Here is a 17,766-nt window from a genome sequence, read left to right on the forward strand (position 1 = left end):
TAAAGAAAGAAGAGTTCTACCACCAAAACATTTAAGCAGAATGAAAAAGGCCTGCCTCGCATACAAGAGAAGCAGAAGGAAAAAGGAATCTACTTCTTACAGAGACATCAGATGCCCAAGGAAGAACAACAAAAGGGTCAATAAAGTTACGAGAACTATAAGCAGGGCAAACTTAACCAATCCCATGTGTACACTAGGTCACCATCTGGAGATCTGTATTAATCTGGTAACCTCACTATCCTGTCTTCTTGGATGCTGCACAGAAGCACTAGCAGAAGTTATTTTTGGAAATAAGGTGGGGGAGGGAAGATGGTTAGGAAAGCTACAAGATATCCAAGAAGAAAGACACATGAGAACATTAAACAGAACACACTACCAAGAAATTTGGTTGGTCGGTTGTTTTTCGGTAGGCTCCCCACTCCCCATGTCCAGCATTTATTAGTGCCAGATATCTGTTAGTATGAGTTCATAAGCTTCACGAGCAGATGTGTCTTCTGGAATTGGCAAAAAAGCCCGTCAGGATCCTCCTTTCAGTAAGTACTTTACTGAACAGGGGGTGGCTGTATCAGTAGTGCTAAGCCTGCTGGGAGGAGCACATGTTGCTAAATTCATCCATGTGACATATCAATGCAGAAGTACATGAAAGTTTAGAGTAAAAAGCGAGCAGCGTGTATGTTTCATGACCTTCAAACACTTCCTCTGGTGCTCTCACACTCCATGATCAGAACAAAACAGTACCTGAATTCTCACCAACCCCACTTCTAGATGTTAAGTAAAAAGCAAACAAATGAATCCAACGTTTTCAAAGAGGCCAGAAAACCTGTATACACTATGGTATACCTACTACAATACTCAGAAGTTCTAATTCTGTACGAGTGTACATGTCTTTCAGAAGTAATACAACATATGTGCATGCATTTACACTTACATCTGATTTTTAGCCGCTTGTCTCTGAGCTTTCCGTTCTTTCCTTTTTTGATCTGGTGGCTTAGCAAAAACAATTTCAATGTTTTCTCCCTCTAAATCTTTGCCATTCATTTCTTCCATTGCCTGAAGGAATTAACCAGACTTTAAATATACTTCTAAGCATATCTGAAGTTACTAATTTTATTCTACCTTTTAGAGTATGCATTTTAAAATTTGTTATCCAGAACTAAATTAACAATATAAAGCAAAAAAAAAAAAAAAAAGTCAAATAATCAGACAGCAAAGTATGATGGCTTCCAGAGTTAGGCATTTCCTCTTAACTTGGCTCTCAAACCCAGGACTGCATGGATCAGTTTAGAAATCTTCCACTCAAAGCTGTAAATAGGCTTCAACCTTTGCAAGCTGTTTCAATTACTGAAGTGACGGAACTGTCCTCTGAAAGTGCAAATTTTGCAATACAGAAATAAATTTCTAATGTCAGCACGCATGCAAACACTACTAAAGCTAGACATCAGTATATATTTGTGTTCCTTTAGTTTACCTGAAATAAAGGTAACTTTTTTAAACAGAAGCCAAAAATTTAGAATTTAATAGTCTCACTCTGACCACAAAAAAACCCCAAAAAAACAACTACCGCCACACACACAAAAAAGATAAAACCACCAAACAAAAAAAACACCCCAAAATCTGGCAAAAAAACTCCAAGACACACATGTGCAATTCCCATAGGTTACAGTAACTGCTACAAGTTAAATTCAAACAGGGGAATCCCTAAAGATTCTACCACTTTTGGGGACTCTGCATAGCTAAGCCTTGACAGGATACACTTCCTAATAAAAGATTCTTTCCATCATCTTCCTAAGCATCTGTTTCAAGGCATCTGGATGAGTAAGAAAAACTGAATCCCCTTGTATCCTGCATCCTCCCACATAACACAAAAAATAGATACACTATAGGCAGGAGAGGAATTGCACTTTTCCTTCCAAATGACAGGTGACAAGATTAAAAAACCTCCAAGACCATAGCAGCAAAAATCCAGGAATGACAATTACTCAATTGTCCAGCATTTGCCATCAAAAAGCAAAAGGTGCTTATTCCACACCATAAAAAGGAAGTCATTCTGTTCCTGGAAAATAAGATTACCTAAGTTTTTATCACATGCCCTAGAGAAACTGCTTTAGATTCTACCAATAATTTGATGAGAAGAGTCATTCAGCTTCACTTCAGTTGGAAATGGTAACACATTTGATTATCTTGAATACTCATCAGAATTACTTAGGATAGGTGCATCTAAGACCCACTTTTCAAGCTAGCAACTGCGTGTTCCCAGGAGACACCCAGGGAGGACAAAGTCATTGGCGACAATGTGTTACCATCTCCAGACAGAGCTTCTGCTCACAGCTTCTCTTACATTTAACCACTAGTTATACACACACAGAGTTATAGTCCACTTACCTTTACAGCACCATCCCGTTCATCAAAATGAATGAAAGCATAGTCTTTTAGCTTCTTCACTCGCTCTAGCTTTCCAAACTGACTGAAGGCTTTTTCTAGTATCTCCTCTGTTACAGTATTGGCAAGATTGCGTACAAACAAAACTTTTACCTAAGGAAAAAACCCAAACAAACTCAAGTTTAGAAGTATGATCTAATTCCAAAACACACAATGAAGTTTTGCAAGTCACTGCCATTGGCATTACTGAAGACATCATTACATTTTATGTACAGCATTTTATATACATATACATGAATATTTGTATATTCACACAGCTTGAGTTAGCTTCAGAACTCCCTGACTGATAGAAACATAGATCTGTTTTTAAACATGGTTACGTAAGTATTAGTATCCTGAAAGTCAATCCAATTTGTGTTAATGTTTAAAAGAATCCTAACAGCAGTGATTTTCAACTCAGAACACTTTCAAACTTGAAAAGAGGCAACCAGGATTGGTTACACATAAAATAAAGTTATCAAAACATTCCATTGTTTAGACAGGTTTTTGCTCAGGTATTTGCAGAACAGTCATCACTATAATATCTAGGTCAGAGGTGACAAGCCTGCAGCTCTCAAGCTGCTTAACTCGTGTCTCCCATGGTATAGCTACACCAAATACATCAGGACTCTGCTTGCCTGAGGAGCACTCACTGACCTGAAGCCAGGGCTCGAAGAGAGAACACAGACAGAAGGGGACACTGCCAAGTATCTAAGGCTGACACTGCCAAGTCACCCTTGGACTTTCTCACAAGTCAAACTGTGTCCTTCCCTTGAGGAACAGCCACCTCCAAATAACTCTGAAATTCCCTCCCCCAGCTCTCTAAAGCATGCAGTGTGGCTCTTCAGCTACACAAAGACTGCTATGCAGCTTGTAAGATCAGAGATGTTGGTTTTCTAACAGCTACTGAGATATGCCCTGTTAACTGCCTGATACTAACTAAATCGTCATTATAGAGTTTCATCAACCACCAACTGGTTACAATAACAGAAAATACACAACAGTCGACAAGGGCTTAAACTAGACACTTCATACAGCAGACAACAGACACGGGACACCAGGAAGCACCTATGTTAGTGACCCGTTAGTATCCAAACACTCATCCCTGCATTCACACCGAGGCTGCACTAAATGACTGTACATCAGCATGTCTGCATGATGTCACCCATGAGTTCCAACAACTTCCAAGCCCTCTGACTTATTGGGGAGAGTCCCTTCCATAGGTGGTCACCATGCCCTCAGTGTCCTGTCCCCTCCTGCTGCCAAAGAATACTCAGTCTTACCTTCCTACACGGCAGCTGCGCTTCAGCTTCTGCTCAAACTTCCTCCACTACTAGTGGTTTCAAACTAGCCAATGACAAAAACTAAGTGAATATTGTACATGGCACCGCTGACTTCCCCGCTCCTAACCCTGAAGGTCAACACAAGTAACAGAGGGTGTGAAGGCACCAAAGAAAGCATGCTTCCAATTTTTGAACCAGAGCTATAATTTCTACTCCCACCACATAGAGGAACTCAATAATCCCCAGACACCCTTTTTATAAGAATTATTGTGTAATTAAACTACAAATAAACAACTTCCATAAATCTCTGTCTCACTTGCTAGCAAACCCTAACAGGGCTGGGATGCAGAGTTTGGAAGAAAGGATACTACAGATCATAACTCTGACCCAGCGTACAGACTCTAGTAGTTTTTGGCAGTAGTTTCTCTTGCTGATTCTCAGGAGATTATAAAAGTCATAGTCAGCTCCATGAAGAAAGCTGCTTCCTATCCTGTGTTAAGCTTCTCCTACATGCCTTCATGGTAACAACAACCTTTATTTTTGTAACCCATATGTAATAACCAATTTTAGTGAACTCTCTTAAATTGCTACCTTAACCTTATTTCATGAAAATGAATGACAGGAAGTTCCGCAATGTAATCAATGGTTTTAAAAACCAGTAACTTTCAAACAGATGTTCCTTATTCTTGTACTTTAGGAAAGGATGAAAGCAGAACCTCAGGAGGAACCCTAAGTAGCCTTCATCAATAAATCCACAATGACTATCGTGTCAGACGTGACTGAAAACCTAAAACTTTTTTTCTTTTTTAAACAAGATGCACTAACACCACATTTTCTGAAGAAGTAAAAAAGAACTAACTTATTTTTTTTCCAGTGCAGACCCATTAACCTCTAACAGCTGAAATTATTTAATAGCTTTGGTCATATTACTGGTTACAAGTATAGCTGAACCAGTCCAAGAAGTTGTCAAAGCTAGAAGCCAGGTTAAAGCATAGGTTGAGAAAAGATGAACCCATTGGTATGTCATTTAAGCTATCTAAAGAGGGAAGGGAAAAACCAAGAGAAATCCTCTTTATTAAGGTTCAGAGATTATAATACCAAGGACCCGTAAATACACACCTAACAAGCAATATACCCAGCAGCAGCATTTTGTCATAAAGGCAGAACCCGCTTTTAAACTGTTTAAGATTAGACTACTCCCAAAAACTTCTGGGATCTGCTCCTTTCCCTCCTCTTACCTACAGCACAAACACTTCAGACTTCATTACCACATTCTCTAAGGGTTACTAGCCTGTCTCCTGTCCTGTAATCTACCAGGCAGCCACAAGCCTAAGACTTTATTTAGCTGCTTAACCTGCCACTCCGGAACGTCTCTCTGTAGCCACAGCCGTGCTACAGATATCAAGTAAAACATTAAGAAAGTTACCTGCACTACAGATACAAGAGGCATCAAAATAACACCTAGGGGAAATAAAGCTATATACACAGCTACTGCAAGTTGGAAAAAAGTTCACTTTGGACCAGAAATCAATTCCTTAGGCAATTATACTCTGATCTGTCAGTACAAGCATTCATCTCTTGTAACACGTACCATCTAGCTTCAGAATCTAGCTTTTTACCTCACCATGCTCAAGGTATTTCATATATTTAAGGTAACAGCCTGTTTAAAATTTAAGTATGCACCCATACAATACTCTCCACAACATCTAAACAAAAGTCTGGAGCAGAAAGAAAAAAAGGCTCAAATAAACAAAATTTAAATCAGTAGGGGTCAATATAACGATGAAATGACATGCTGCTTCTGCTAGGTATTTAGAACAACTCTGTTCACCTTCTGGCTACAAAGAGGAATTTGTCTTCCCCATAGCCTGCTCTTATGGACTTGCCCTTCTAGCAGTCTTGTCAAGAAAACCACCGACCAGATGACTATTCTGATAAAAGCAACCTACTCCTACTTACAGTTTCCTCCAGAGCATTCTACCACAGGAATGTGTAAGACGGCACGGGTCAACAGCTCTCCCTTTGCTCCCGACTGACAGTACTCACAAGCAACAACAGCCAACCTGCAGCTCACATCTGGGAGATTACCGACTGCAGCAGCAGCTCAGCTGCTCTTTCTCTCAGGAGAAAGACAGCAATCAGCAACAGCAAGTACACCTAACACTTCCAGAAGAGCCAGAGGAGGTCACAGTTTCTCCCAACGTACACTCAGCAGGCAAGAAGGACTGAAGTAGAGATTTTCCTTGTTGAAAGAATAAACTGAGGGACGCACCCAACGAGAAAGGTCAGACAGCAACACTTGTTATCTTCTGCCTTCAGACACATGCTAGATGTTCTCATTCACAGTCTCACTTTTCCCTCCATCTTCCACCCAAGCTCCATGCCCTGCCTTTGGCATAAAGAACTACAAGTATACAGATTGATTTTCTGCACATTTTCCATATTTGCCTTCTTCCCTTTTCATGTTCCATTTCAAATGCAAAACAAAACAAGGCCTTAACACATTAAAAGACTGTGTATTAAATGGGACAAACCACTATCAAGCTTTAATTTCTTTAGCCTGTCACTCCCCACATCCATAGACTTACTTAGGAAAGATAGTTGATCATCTCCCCTATCAGTTCCTGCTTAACTATTCCCTTGTGTCAGCAGAAGGTCCTGCTCTTCTAAGTTTGCTGGATTAGGTCTCTTCTCTTTTGAGCCAAGAAACTGGATAGACAGATAGGCTGCCATATTTAGGAAGTGTCACCTTTAACAAGTTTTACCTGCAAGACTGTTCCCTGCTGCTGACAGTCTATGATGCTGGGCAAGAAAATAAAGTCTGCAGACAGGGCAGTCCAAAAGCTTCTGTAATACCTGTATTACAAAAGCAGCTTTTTCCCTAAAATGAGCCCCCACCCCAACCCTTTTCCCTTATGGCTCACCAAAGAGGAGATCCCAGCCAAGCTATCTTACTAGGTCCATCAAAGTAGGACTCCAGCAAGTGACGTGTCTCAGATGAGAGTAAAAGCAGAGACGAAAAGCAAGCAAAGAGAAAGAGATAAGGATACGGGCTAGCTAGGAGTTTCCATTAAACAACTTAACTACACAACATAACTGAAAAAGTCAGAGTTGGGCATTATCTGACGGAAAAAAATTCAGGTAATTCGTTTCTCACAAAAAAATCACACATACACATAAAACAACTGCTACAACACACTTCAAAATGTTAACAGTCCAGACAACCAGTCTCACTCAAATATTCAAAATCCAAAATATTACTAGTCATAGTATTTAAGGAATTAACCCCCCCAAATTAAAGACGGAGAGTTGCAAATACAAACTGCCTAACTTCTCAGAAGTAATTGCTAAAGTCAACGTGATCATGCATCTTACTGTCATGTTCCAATTCTGAACTGATAAACAAAGTTCCAGGTTTAAAAATAATTAAGGCTTGTTTTGTGATCGTATCCAGACTTCTGTCCCTCCAAATACTAATATATAAAACCATTTCAATTCTTGGGAGTCACCACCACCCCTTCAGGATGAGAAATTAAGTACATCACCCTATGTGTCATTCTGGAAAGACCTGCATTCAACATTCAGCACTGGGAGCCCAAATTAACATCCATCAATAGATTTTTTTAAAATTCAGATCAGTTCTAGAGTGTATTCGTATTTTTATCATCTCACCCACGGCACCTCTGGCAAAAAGGCCGAAAGACACTACTTAACCTCGGACTAATGTCAGGGAGTACTTACTTTGGAACAAGGCATTTTAAATGTATTATGGTTCCCTTACAGCTTTATTACCTTTGCCATGACTTCAGGATCTGGGTCTTCTATAGGGTCAGCCCATTCAACCGTAACTACATTTCCCCAGACTTTCACTTTGCCGCTCATTAACCTACGTCTGGCCTGGGCAGCAGTTTTGTGATCTTCATATTCAAGGAAACAGAAACCTCGGTTCTTTTTCTTGTCATCAGGCTGATGATACAATATGACGTCTGTAAGACCCTCTGAAATTAAGCAAAATATCTGTTATGGCTTCAATCCATGAATGTGTATAATAAACTGGGAATTATCTTTCTGGCTAAGTATTTTGGTGGTTCCATAAAACCATAAACACGTTATACTTTCAAGACCATGTATACAATGAGACCATGTACGCAATTTCCCTGCCTTCAAGACCAACAATCTCAAAGAGAGACATTCGACTATCCTGACTTAGGTTGCATTTTTGTTAAGTGAAGAAAGCTCAGTAGCTTGTTCAGCCTGGAGAAGAGGAGGCTCCGAGGAGACCTCCTTGCAGCTTTCCAGTATCTGAAGGGGGCCTACAAGGGTAATGGGAGAGGACTTTTTACAAGAGCCTGTAGTGATAGGACAAGGGGTAATGGGTATAAATTGAAATCAAGGAGGGTTAGATTAGATGTCAGGAAGAAATTCTTCACAAAGAGGGTGGTGAGGCACTGGAACAGGTTGCCCAGAGATGTTGTGGATGCCCCATCCCTGGATGTCTTCAAGGCCAGGCTGGATGAGGCTTTGAGCAACCTGGTCTAGTGCAAGGTGTCCCTGCCCATGGCAGGGGGGTTGGAACTAGATGATCTTTAAGGTCCCTTCCAACCCTAACCATTCTATGATTCTATGATTCTATGAATGGAGGAGAGATAACCGCAGCCAAAAGCTGTGCTTTGCCAGTACTCGTCTCAAACCCCCAAGTCACACCACTTATCAGCATGTGTTTTTTCCATGGATGTCTAAACAACAAGAGATCAAACTTGTATGATTTTAATACCTCTAGAAAGTTCCGGCGTTGTTCCAACAAACCTGAAGTATCTCATTCAGTAACAGAGAAAGCTATCCAACATTACCTTTGTCAGTTTATATGCCACTATCAAAGAGATCCTTATCAAATCACTACAAATTGTGAAGCAGAAAACTAGTTATGTTCTCCAACCTGCTTCAGTTTTGCCTTGGAAAGTTCTACAACACCCATCAGTGTTGAAATAATTAAACCATCTATTTGTTTGAAGGGCTTTTTTAAGCATTACACAATTATTCTCTAGATAAAACTTGGAACCACACATCTAGCCTAATCACAAATATTTCAGCCCTCAACACAATAGTTTAAAGAAAATATTCTATCAACCAAACAAACGAGACACCTAAAAGCTGGGACAAATGCTGAGTGGTCTTCAACTGGATTCAATCATAAGCCAAAAGATGGTGAAGACTTCATCACTGATCATGTCTTGACATCTTTACAGCTCTACAAAACATAAGTTACCAACTTACCTGTTACTTTGCTAAATTCTTCAACAATTTGCTCCTTGGTTTTGCTCTTAGGAATAGAGCCAACAAAAAGTCTATTATTGGCAACAGAGATGCATACACCAATGTGTTTTCCAGAACGAATTTCATGGTTGTTGTACTGAAAAAAAAAAAAAAAAATTGGACAATCATCAGTTACAGATAATTTTTACTCCACTCCAACTGCAGCATACCAAGTATTTTACTTTTGCAAACACAGCATTGAGCAATACATTAAATTCTTTGGAGCTTAACACATTCTTACGATGCATATTCAACTGTTCTGAAGCATACCCATGTCAGCTCTAAGAGATCTCCACAATTTCAGTCAACAATTATTCTTCCCTTCTTGTTCAAGCCTCTTTCTTAATACATGTTTCTTTAGAGACTTTTTCACATAGAACCATGAAAGGTTAATCTTATGTTCAAGTCATCAAGGTCAAGGCTTCTCCCTTCACAACAGTGCAGAAAAAAGATGCGAGTTCCTCTAAAGATTGTATCTATGAATTCTTGATTTGTGTACAATACAAGGGAGGAGTTACAATTAAAGTCAGATTCCCTTCTGAAGTTCCACACTTAACAAAAGCCGCAATCAGGTCTTCTCCACAGAACGTACAAGAGCAATTGGCAAATACTTTCCAAAGCACATTACACATTGTAAAGATAGTAAACAGCAAGAACAACCTTCTACTGACTTGAAATTCTAAGACTTCTGTTCAGATGCTTCTCCCATAACAGATTGTTTAGAAGACACATTGAACAAGTCAGCAGTTTAAAGGGAAAAAAAAGTATTACTGTAGACATCTGTTGACAAAAAATGCCTTTCACTGAGATGCAGACACAAACATGCATCATCCAAATAAGCAGCAGGGAGGTCAACTGGTGGTATATCACCCCTTTCCAACTGGAAGCCCTGCAACAGACAGTTCTTTAGCTAGGAAACTGTATTTTGTTATCAACATCTTACTGACAAGTAGCAGGATAGCTAGATTCAACTTTAAGAAGCTACTTATGAGTTATTTTGTGTTTGGAGGTAAACCTGCCTGCATAAGCAAGTTCTCCCACACCCTTTCTTGCTTTGTGCTCCAAGATCAGGGTGATGTTTGTTTATTTATTTATCTTTATATTGTGCAAACTAAAACTACATCACTGAACATTTTCAAAGCTAGATAATTGCACCAAAAGTGAGCTAAAAGAGAACTGTACATGTGAAAAGGATCTGGAGTGGCATCTTCCCAACTAATTATGTCTCAAAACACAGTAGGATACAGTAAGACTTCTATCTCCCTATCTGCTGCCTAACTGACAAGGAATAGTTGATTTTAAAGTAGGAAACAGCTGCATAGGAAGACTGTATATATACTATTATGATCACTAATAAAACAGATTTACATTAATGAAAACACAGATTACAGTAGCTAAAAAAAAAAAACACTTTAAAGAAACACCTTTAAAGTAGCTGACAGTTTATTAGTTTGGAGACCAGAAAAACTAATTCTTCATCAATAGAAGTGTACATTAGGAAGCATTTTTTTACTGTGAGGGTAGTCCAACATTGCAACAGGCTTCCTAGAGAGGTAACCGGTGCCCCAAGGACGTCAGTGTTTAAAAGAGGCATTGGGACAATGCCCTCCATAATAATGCTTTAACTTTTGGTCAGCCCTGAAGTGGTCAGGCAGCTGGACTAGATGATCATTGCAGGTCCCTTCCAACTGGAATATTCTATTCTATATGGATAATGGAAGATATTACCTGACTGTTCCTATTAAAGTGTAAAACCAAAGCTTGGCTAGACATTTAATCCAAAAAGAGCCTCTCAAACAACTCATGGCAGCAATATTTCATAACTCGAAAAAAAAAAAAAAGACACTACATACCATATTGCAATTCCACACTGACAGTAGTTTATTGGAGGGGGTTTTTTTCCCTATTACAATATATTAACTACTACTTTTCATTGTATGTTTCTCGTAACACAGAGAAAACAGTCTTGAAATAGGTGCTCTTGAATATGAAGCTGGTGGGTTTTAGGTAAAGAGTTTGTGTACCATCTGTAAACTTAGATTAGACATGAACAGGCCCAAATCATGATCTGGGTAAAGTGCCAAAACAGTCAGGCTACCAAATTAGCTATGTCAGCATACTGCATCCCCCTCCTGTCACCACTGAATCAATGCCCAAAGTTAGTAACAGAGGTATCACTACCCTCTAGACTCTATAATAGCTAGATTTTTTTTTTGCTAACCTCTAGAAAAACCTACTCACAAAACAGGTCAAAGTATGCATATGGTCTGTTTTGTCATTTCACCCACTTAAACATTCACTAGTGATTTTTATTTCCAGCAGCAAATGGCAAGTTGTACTGCTATGCACAGCCAGCGAACTGTTTAAGAGGTTTATTTGTGTAACTCACCCGCACCAGCACTTTGATCAAGCTTACACTTGCTCTAGTCAAAAATACACTGTATGCTACTATAGTTTTCAGTATGTTTTCCTACAGGCTCCACCTCACAAGTATTTATCCTGTACATGTCTAGAGTAACCTTAAACACTCAGAAATCTTTTTAAAAACTGAAATCTAACAACTTCTTATGAAACAATAGGGAGAATCAAATGTGTGTGCAAAAGAACACAACTGGAGTTATAATTCTTAACTCAAACAGTATAAGACAGAAGGTAAACAAACATATTAACAGGGAAGATAAATGCCTGGGGTTACAAAAAAAAAAAAATTAGACTTGTGATAGTGCTATCAGTCAGAACATCTGAGATGCCGTTTCTACTTAACTAGCAAGGGTAACCCACACTGGATTAAGTACTGGACATAAAATTAACTACCGTTCATATCTGTTAGCCTTCTTAGTATCAGGCCACAGCATCACTCCATTTTTGTCTCAGCACAGCCCCAAAAGTATTTCAAACACAATTCAGGGAATTCCCCCCCCCCCTTTTTAAGTGGCTTAAAAATAGATGCACATAAACAAAATCAAGGCTTCAGCCTTTTAAATAGCATGATTTCTTCCGGTTAATTAATAGGGTAAGTTAACATTAAGTTTATCTAAAAACTTTAGTTCAGTTTTACTTCAAGTTGTTATAAAGACTGTGGAAGATACAACAGCCATGCAAATATGAATTGTATGCAAAATATGTTACACCAGCTGTAAGAGCCTGAAGACAGGTCAGTTTATTCTCTGCTGCAGTTTGGGTATTGACAAAACCACACAGCTGTCTCTTCATTGCTCAGAAGCTTACAGGCAATGCAAAGATTTTTATTCTCATTTTTGCTATACTTCAGAGACCTGAAGGGGAAGGGGGGGGGGAGGGAAGAGGGGCGGCAGGAAACCTCTGGGAAGATGGAAATGACAGAAGAACCCCTATCCCAAGGAGTCCAGAAAGCTGGGAAATAAGTTGTATACACATTAGAAGATTACACGGAGTATCAAAAAGAACATCCTGTTAAAAGACCAGGGTATTAAAATGGCTAGGACCAAGAGTTCAGCATTTCTAAGAGGTCTTTCAGCACCCTCTTCCCATGCATGTGTAACTGTTACAAGTGATAGAGGTACAATTTTCAACAGAGCTCTACAGCCATATTTTGCTAGTACTCCAGCAAATCACTCCTAGACGACTTGGGAAACTTATAATGCACCAAACCAGCCAGGCAACTACGGTTGGAACCATTCAAAAGCTGACAAAGGCCACAGGATCTAATCTAAAACTAACCCTGCCCCCAAAAAGGTTAGCATGAAGGCTGAAAAACTACCACGACCCCCAACACTTTTCAATTACATTCAGTGACTGTTTAGCCAGTCCAAAAAACCAGAACACAATGCTTTTTTCCCCTGCCTATCAAAGATCATATATAAAGGGACACCAAGGACCTTCTTCCCTTATATCATTTAGTGCAAGAATGAGGCTAGGATCTGATGTTACTTTTATGGAAAGTAACAGCCTGAATTTAGAGTGTGCTCCCTGAAAGCAAAGTCCAACCACGTGAAGAAAAATTCCTTTTTGTTCCTTTCCTAGGTACCTGCCAGAACGTACTCATTGTGTTGCTACAACATGTGCACAGCTCTTCAGAGTTCACACACAATATAACTACCAAGGCTGACAGTAACAGTACAGAGAGATTTTAACCCTTTTATATAAAACGCATTATCAATACACCTCAGAATGAGTATGGTTAACACTCGAGGGTCATACTGCACACTGACCTTAGCCGTATGAATGTAGTAATAACTAGCTGAAAAAATTCAAATTCAACCTAACCAGGAAGACAGTGGAGCAGCGTGAGGATCAGAGTGGTGTTTCTTTCTTTTGTAGTGACAGATACTTCATGTGCAAAACCCAGAAAGTTTATGAGTAGGCTATTCTTGTATCGAACTATTTCACACCTCTCTGTAAAAACAGAGGAAGCATTTTTTTAACCTGGCAGGACTTTTCCGAGTCAGTTGCAGCAAACAGAACAGACCTTAACACTCAGGAGCAGTAATTTCCCACCTTAAGGCCCTTCAGGCCTTCTCTGTGACTTGAGAAGTGTTTTCCCTGCAGGCCAGGACACCCTACCTGTGCACAAGCTGACTGATGCTCCCCTTGAACCACAGCAACCCCAACACCACTTCCCCCCAGAAACTCAACCAGATGTAGACAGCTCAGAAGTCACTATTTCTCATACAACTTCTGTTAATAGTAAATGCTCATCTAGCTGGACGAAACAGCTGTCTATCACCTTTTTTTTTAATTCTTTCCCTGTCCCTCATACAGCCAGTAAAAATTTATATACCTAGTGGACATTTATGAAGTGATCTGACAACGACAGTTTCACCTCAAGCATTAGGATCAGGACAACTGCTCATAAACCAGTGTTCTAAAAAAAAAAAAAAATCATCCAAGTAAGAAAACTTACCAGTTTAACAGCTTCCTGAGCTGCCTCTTTAGTACAAAAAGTGACAAAAGCATATCCTCTATTTAGACCAGTAAGTGGATCCATCATTAAGCGGAGATCCCATATAGGGCCAGCTTTCTCAAATAATGGAACAAGTTCATCTTCAAACAAGTCTCTTGGAATCTTGCCCACAAATATCTACAACAGACATACAGAGTGTTGTTTATTAAAAAAATACTTCCAATGAGTAAGAACACATCTACACAAACATCTTCTTACCTCTGTACCAACAGAAGGTTGCTGTCCTGAATACACAGACTCTGGAGGAGGTCCACCATACTTTCTCTGTCCAGTGGTCACATCAAGGGTGTAGCCGGTTCTCTCCAAGAGTGCCTTCAAGTAAGAAACTTAAAATTTTAAAACCATATACAAATTGAGCTAGTTTAGATGCACTTAATTCACAGACAGGTATGCTTATAAATTCCTCTTAAGATGTTTTGAAACTCCCACAGGCAAACAAGCCTACTGCTAGCACTTTGACAAGGAACTTGCAAAACTATTATTACAACTATCAGGTAAAGAAACGCTGCTAGAAAATTAGAGATTCACATAGAGTTTTTCCAATTTCTTCATTTTCATTAAAAACAAAAGGCCAAGTAATAGAAAAGTGAGCTTCCCTTTAATTAGGAAGATCTTAGTCTGAGCCACTTCTTGTTTTGGCATGTCCAATCCTGCAAACAGGAGTTCCCTTCACTTAATGAGATTACTCATAAGTGTGGAGTTAAAGAACACATGTTTAAGTGCTTACACCCCTGGAACACTGTACAAGCTGCTAAGGTATCCAGCCAATAAAGTGACTGAAGTTAGTACTACTTCCTTTCTCCTGTCCTCCCACCGCCTCAAATTCCTTGTGGGCTCATACAGCATCACAGCACAAGTGATCCCCACCAGAATCCCTGCATACAGTTGCAGATACCCTACCAATTTAAAATGTTAGATGAAATTCAGAATGCAATAAAGTAATGAGAAACTCCTCTGAAATTAGTCTGTCTTAATAGTTTTGCACAAAGACAAATCAACTCTACAAAGAAACAGTATATTAAATAACCCTAATTATAACCAAGAGTTTGCAATTTTTCAGTTGTGAAATTACTAAGTTATTTTAAATGCTACAGCCATCAGCAGTAAAAGCTATGTTCCTTTAAGTTAGTTTAAAAAGTCCTCATATTGCTGCTGTTTTATGTGGTAGTGACAAAAACTGTGTCTTCTTTTTTTTAAATTTGTAACAGCAGCATTCCAGCCTCAAAGTGAGAAGGAAAAAATATCTTCTAGTTTTGCAAGCTAGTTATCTGTAATATACAACACATTCGTTTTGCACTTTACACCTGAAAGTTAAAGACGAAAGATTCTTTCACTTCTTAAGACTTCAACTACGCATGTTTAGATGGTTGTCCTTTTCTTAAGCTTTATTAAGTTACTAATCACAGATTTTTAAAACAAATCACAGTATGCCTAACTCTTAAGACAGAAGCCTCGGTCCAAAAACTAGCATGTCTATTACTAAGACAGTTTGGGGTAGTTTATGAGAACACTGATTATGTCTTAAGCAGTGGGCTAAATCCTAAAAATCCATCACAATCTGTTTCTTTCAGACACACGTGGTATCTCCTCTCTGTTGTGGAGTTACTTTAAAGCTGAACTGAAGGGAAAAAAAAAACCAAAACAAAAAACACTCAACACCCAGGATAAATAAGAACCAAAAAACAACCACCAGTAGCTGAAGTTATGCATTCAGAACTCAAAGTTCTATGCTGACAAGCTTCCAAAAACTTCTAACTGTGAAATAGTGTAACCGTCTCAGCAATCCGTCAAGTATTTTTCACTTACATATACATTCAGTTCCAGTGATTAACAGTGTATTAACTTTCCACTTGACAGAAAGAAGTGCAAGAAAAAAATGCAAGTGCCACCTCTCCATAAGGACAAATAATCTAACACACTTTTTAAAGAAAAGCATAAGAATCAAAGGTCTCTGTCCCAACAGCTTTGAAAAACCAAAGACAGAACACACATCTTTCAAGCACATACCTTAATTTTTGCCTCATCTGGTCCTTTGCTAGAATCCGCCACCTTGGTCCCCTGTTTTTCCCTCTGCCTGTATGTCTTCATGACTCCACATAAAAAGGCACTTTTGTTCTGCAAAAGATATATTAATCTTCAGTTCTGAACACATGACAAGCCAGAATCTAATGTTACCTTGAATTAAGACAGTGCTCGTTTTACATATCACATATAGATCACTGAAGAGACTTAAGCGAACCTCTTGCCAGTCAACCAGCAGTTTATCCCGCAACAATTATATTCTAAATTGCTTAACATTACCTGAACATGTGAGAGATCACTGTCTTTAAACTGCTGAAGCACTGCCAATGCACCTTCTTCATTAAATTCCTTTAAAGCTTCAATAGCTCTTTCATCTAGATCACTATGTGCAACTAGCCCTAGAGAAAAGAAAAGGATTAACAATTATATTCGGACAGCAATCTTTGTTTAACCACATTTAACACGTTTCAATGACCCCTAAATCAATCACTGATTAACATGAAATCACTTAGTCCTCTTAAGGGTCCATATTTAAGTGCACTTAGCCTTTTTTAAATCAAAAAGTGTAAAAAAAACCAAGTTAAGACTCAGAGTAACCGTCACTGCATTTATGTACTTGCTTGACTTCTGTGACACCCAGATCTTACATGGGCCTATGGTCAATATGCTGAAGCTGAACTCAGAAGGATGTATCAAAACCTGACAGCTTGCCTAGCAATAGTACCTTGGTACATTTTGAGAAGACTATGGAGACAAACTGCAGCACTAAAAGTGACCACCACAATCTAGAAATCAAACTTAAAAAATGCTAGCTATTACCATGTCTGAGAGAACCAATACCATAACCCTTGCGTCCGCAAACCCAAATACTATGTCACGGAGTTCACTTACAGGAGAAGATGAATACTAAGGCTTAAGTTACTTACAGTTACCTACAACTACTGTAAAAAATGCACAAAGACCACATCACCTACTCCTAAAAGTCATCTGTTGCGTACTCCAGCTGTTGCTACGGTCACCTGCACACTTCTCCTCCTCCCCACCCCTCAGCCCAAGTGGCCTGGCCCAAAACTTTTCTATCAGAAATACTATGACAAATGAAAGCACTGAATGGAAAACATCCACAGATTTTGGTAAGACTGCAGTTCCCATACTTTTGGAAACCACAAAAAGTTGCTATTTTGGCCCAAAGACAGCAGAATCCAATAAAATATTGTAAGTGTGGTTTTGCAAGTTTTGCATCTTACCTGCAACGTAAATTTCATCTAGTTTTTCAGCAACTTTCTGTGGTAAACCAGCATCAAGCAATGTCTGGAAATGCTCAGAATGGGTAACTGCAGCAGAAGTATCCATGGGCTCTTCAGTACCATTCCCATTAACATGTTCAGTAGCCATGTTTCCAGATATCTGTTCAAATGCAATAAGCATCAGAATTAAGCTAAAAATATCTTCAAGGAGAACAATTCAAGTGACAATACATGCAACAGACTGCCCTATTCTTGCAAAATAATAATAATAATAAAAAAAACCGTAGACCACTTCCCTGACAGTTATTTAGCTTTGGAAGTCTCACAAAATTCCTCAAAAGAAGCACTAACACAAAGGAAAGCCCTTAACACCACTGCCTACCGGGGGTGGGGTAGCTTTCACTGCAGGTTTTACACAACCCAGCCAGACACTCTGACTCACCTCCCTCTCTCCGTCTCCCTAACACACTCCCTGAGAGGCTCTGAACAAGTTAGAAATGGAGCAAGAAGCCAATGGCGGGGGTGGGAGGAAGAGCAAACC

At 39.2% G+C, this 17,766-nt stretch overlaps 1 protein-coding gene across 8 annotated transcripts in view; it reads right to left on the bottom strand.

Moving 5' to 3' along the window:
* Positions 1-17,379, bottom strand: part of SYNCRIP (synaptotagmin binding, cytoplasmic RNA interacting protein) — a 24,065-nt gene extending 6,686 nt beyond the window's left edge. For 2 of the 8 annotated variants that reach the window (XM_010155293.1, XM_010155289.1), the window contains exons 1-9: positions 17,226-17,373; positions 16,258-16,376; positions 15,964-16,071; positions 14,155-14,268; positions 13,897-14,073; positions 8,976-9,111; positions 7,599-7,699; positions 2,383-2,532; positions 929-1,050 (exon numbers count right to left, since the gene is read on the bottom strand). In XM_010155293.1, the coding sequence (XP_010153595.1) occupies positions 929-1,050; positions 2,383-2,532; positions 7,599-7,699; positions 8,976-9,111; positions 13,897-14,073; positions 14,155-14,268; positions 15,964-16,071; positions 16,258-16,376; positions 17,226-17,373 (1,175 nt within the window). Of the gene's footprint in view, positions 1-928; positions 1,051-2,382; positions 2,533-7,493; positions 7,719-8,967; positions 9,112-13,896; positions 14,074-14,154; positions 14,269-15,963; positions 16,072-16,257; positions 16,377-17,225 lie in introns of those variants that run through there. The other 6 variants (XM_010155292.1, XM_010155291.1, XM_010155295.1 and 3 more) reach the window with 5 other exon arrangements.
* Between the last annotated feature and the right edge of the window lie 387 nt (positions 17,380-17,766).

Source organism: Eurypyga helias, unplaced genomic scaffold (assembly GCF_000690775.1).
Source record: "Eurypyga helias isolate BGI_N326 unplaced genomic scaffold, ASM69077v1 scaffold14957, whole genome shotgun sequence".
NCBI lineage: Eukaryota > Metazoa > Chordata > Aves > Eurypygiformes > Eurypygidae > Eurypyga > Eurypyga helias.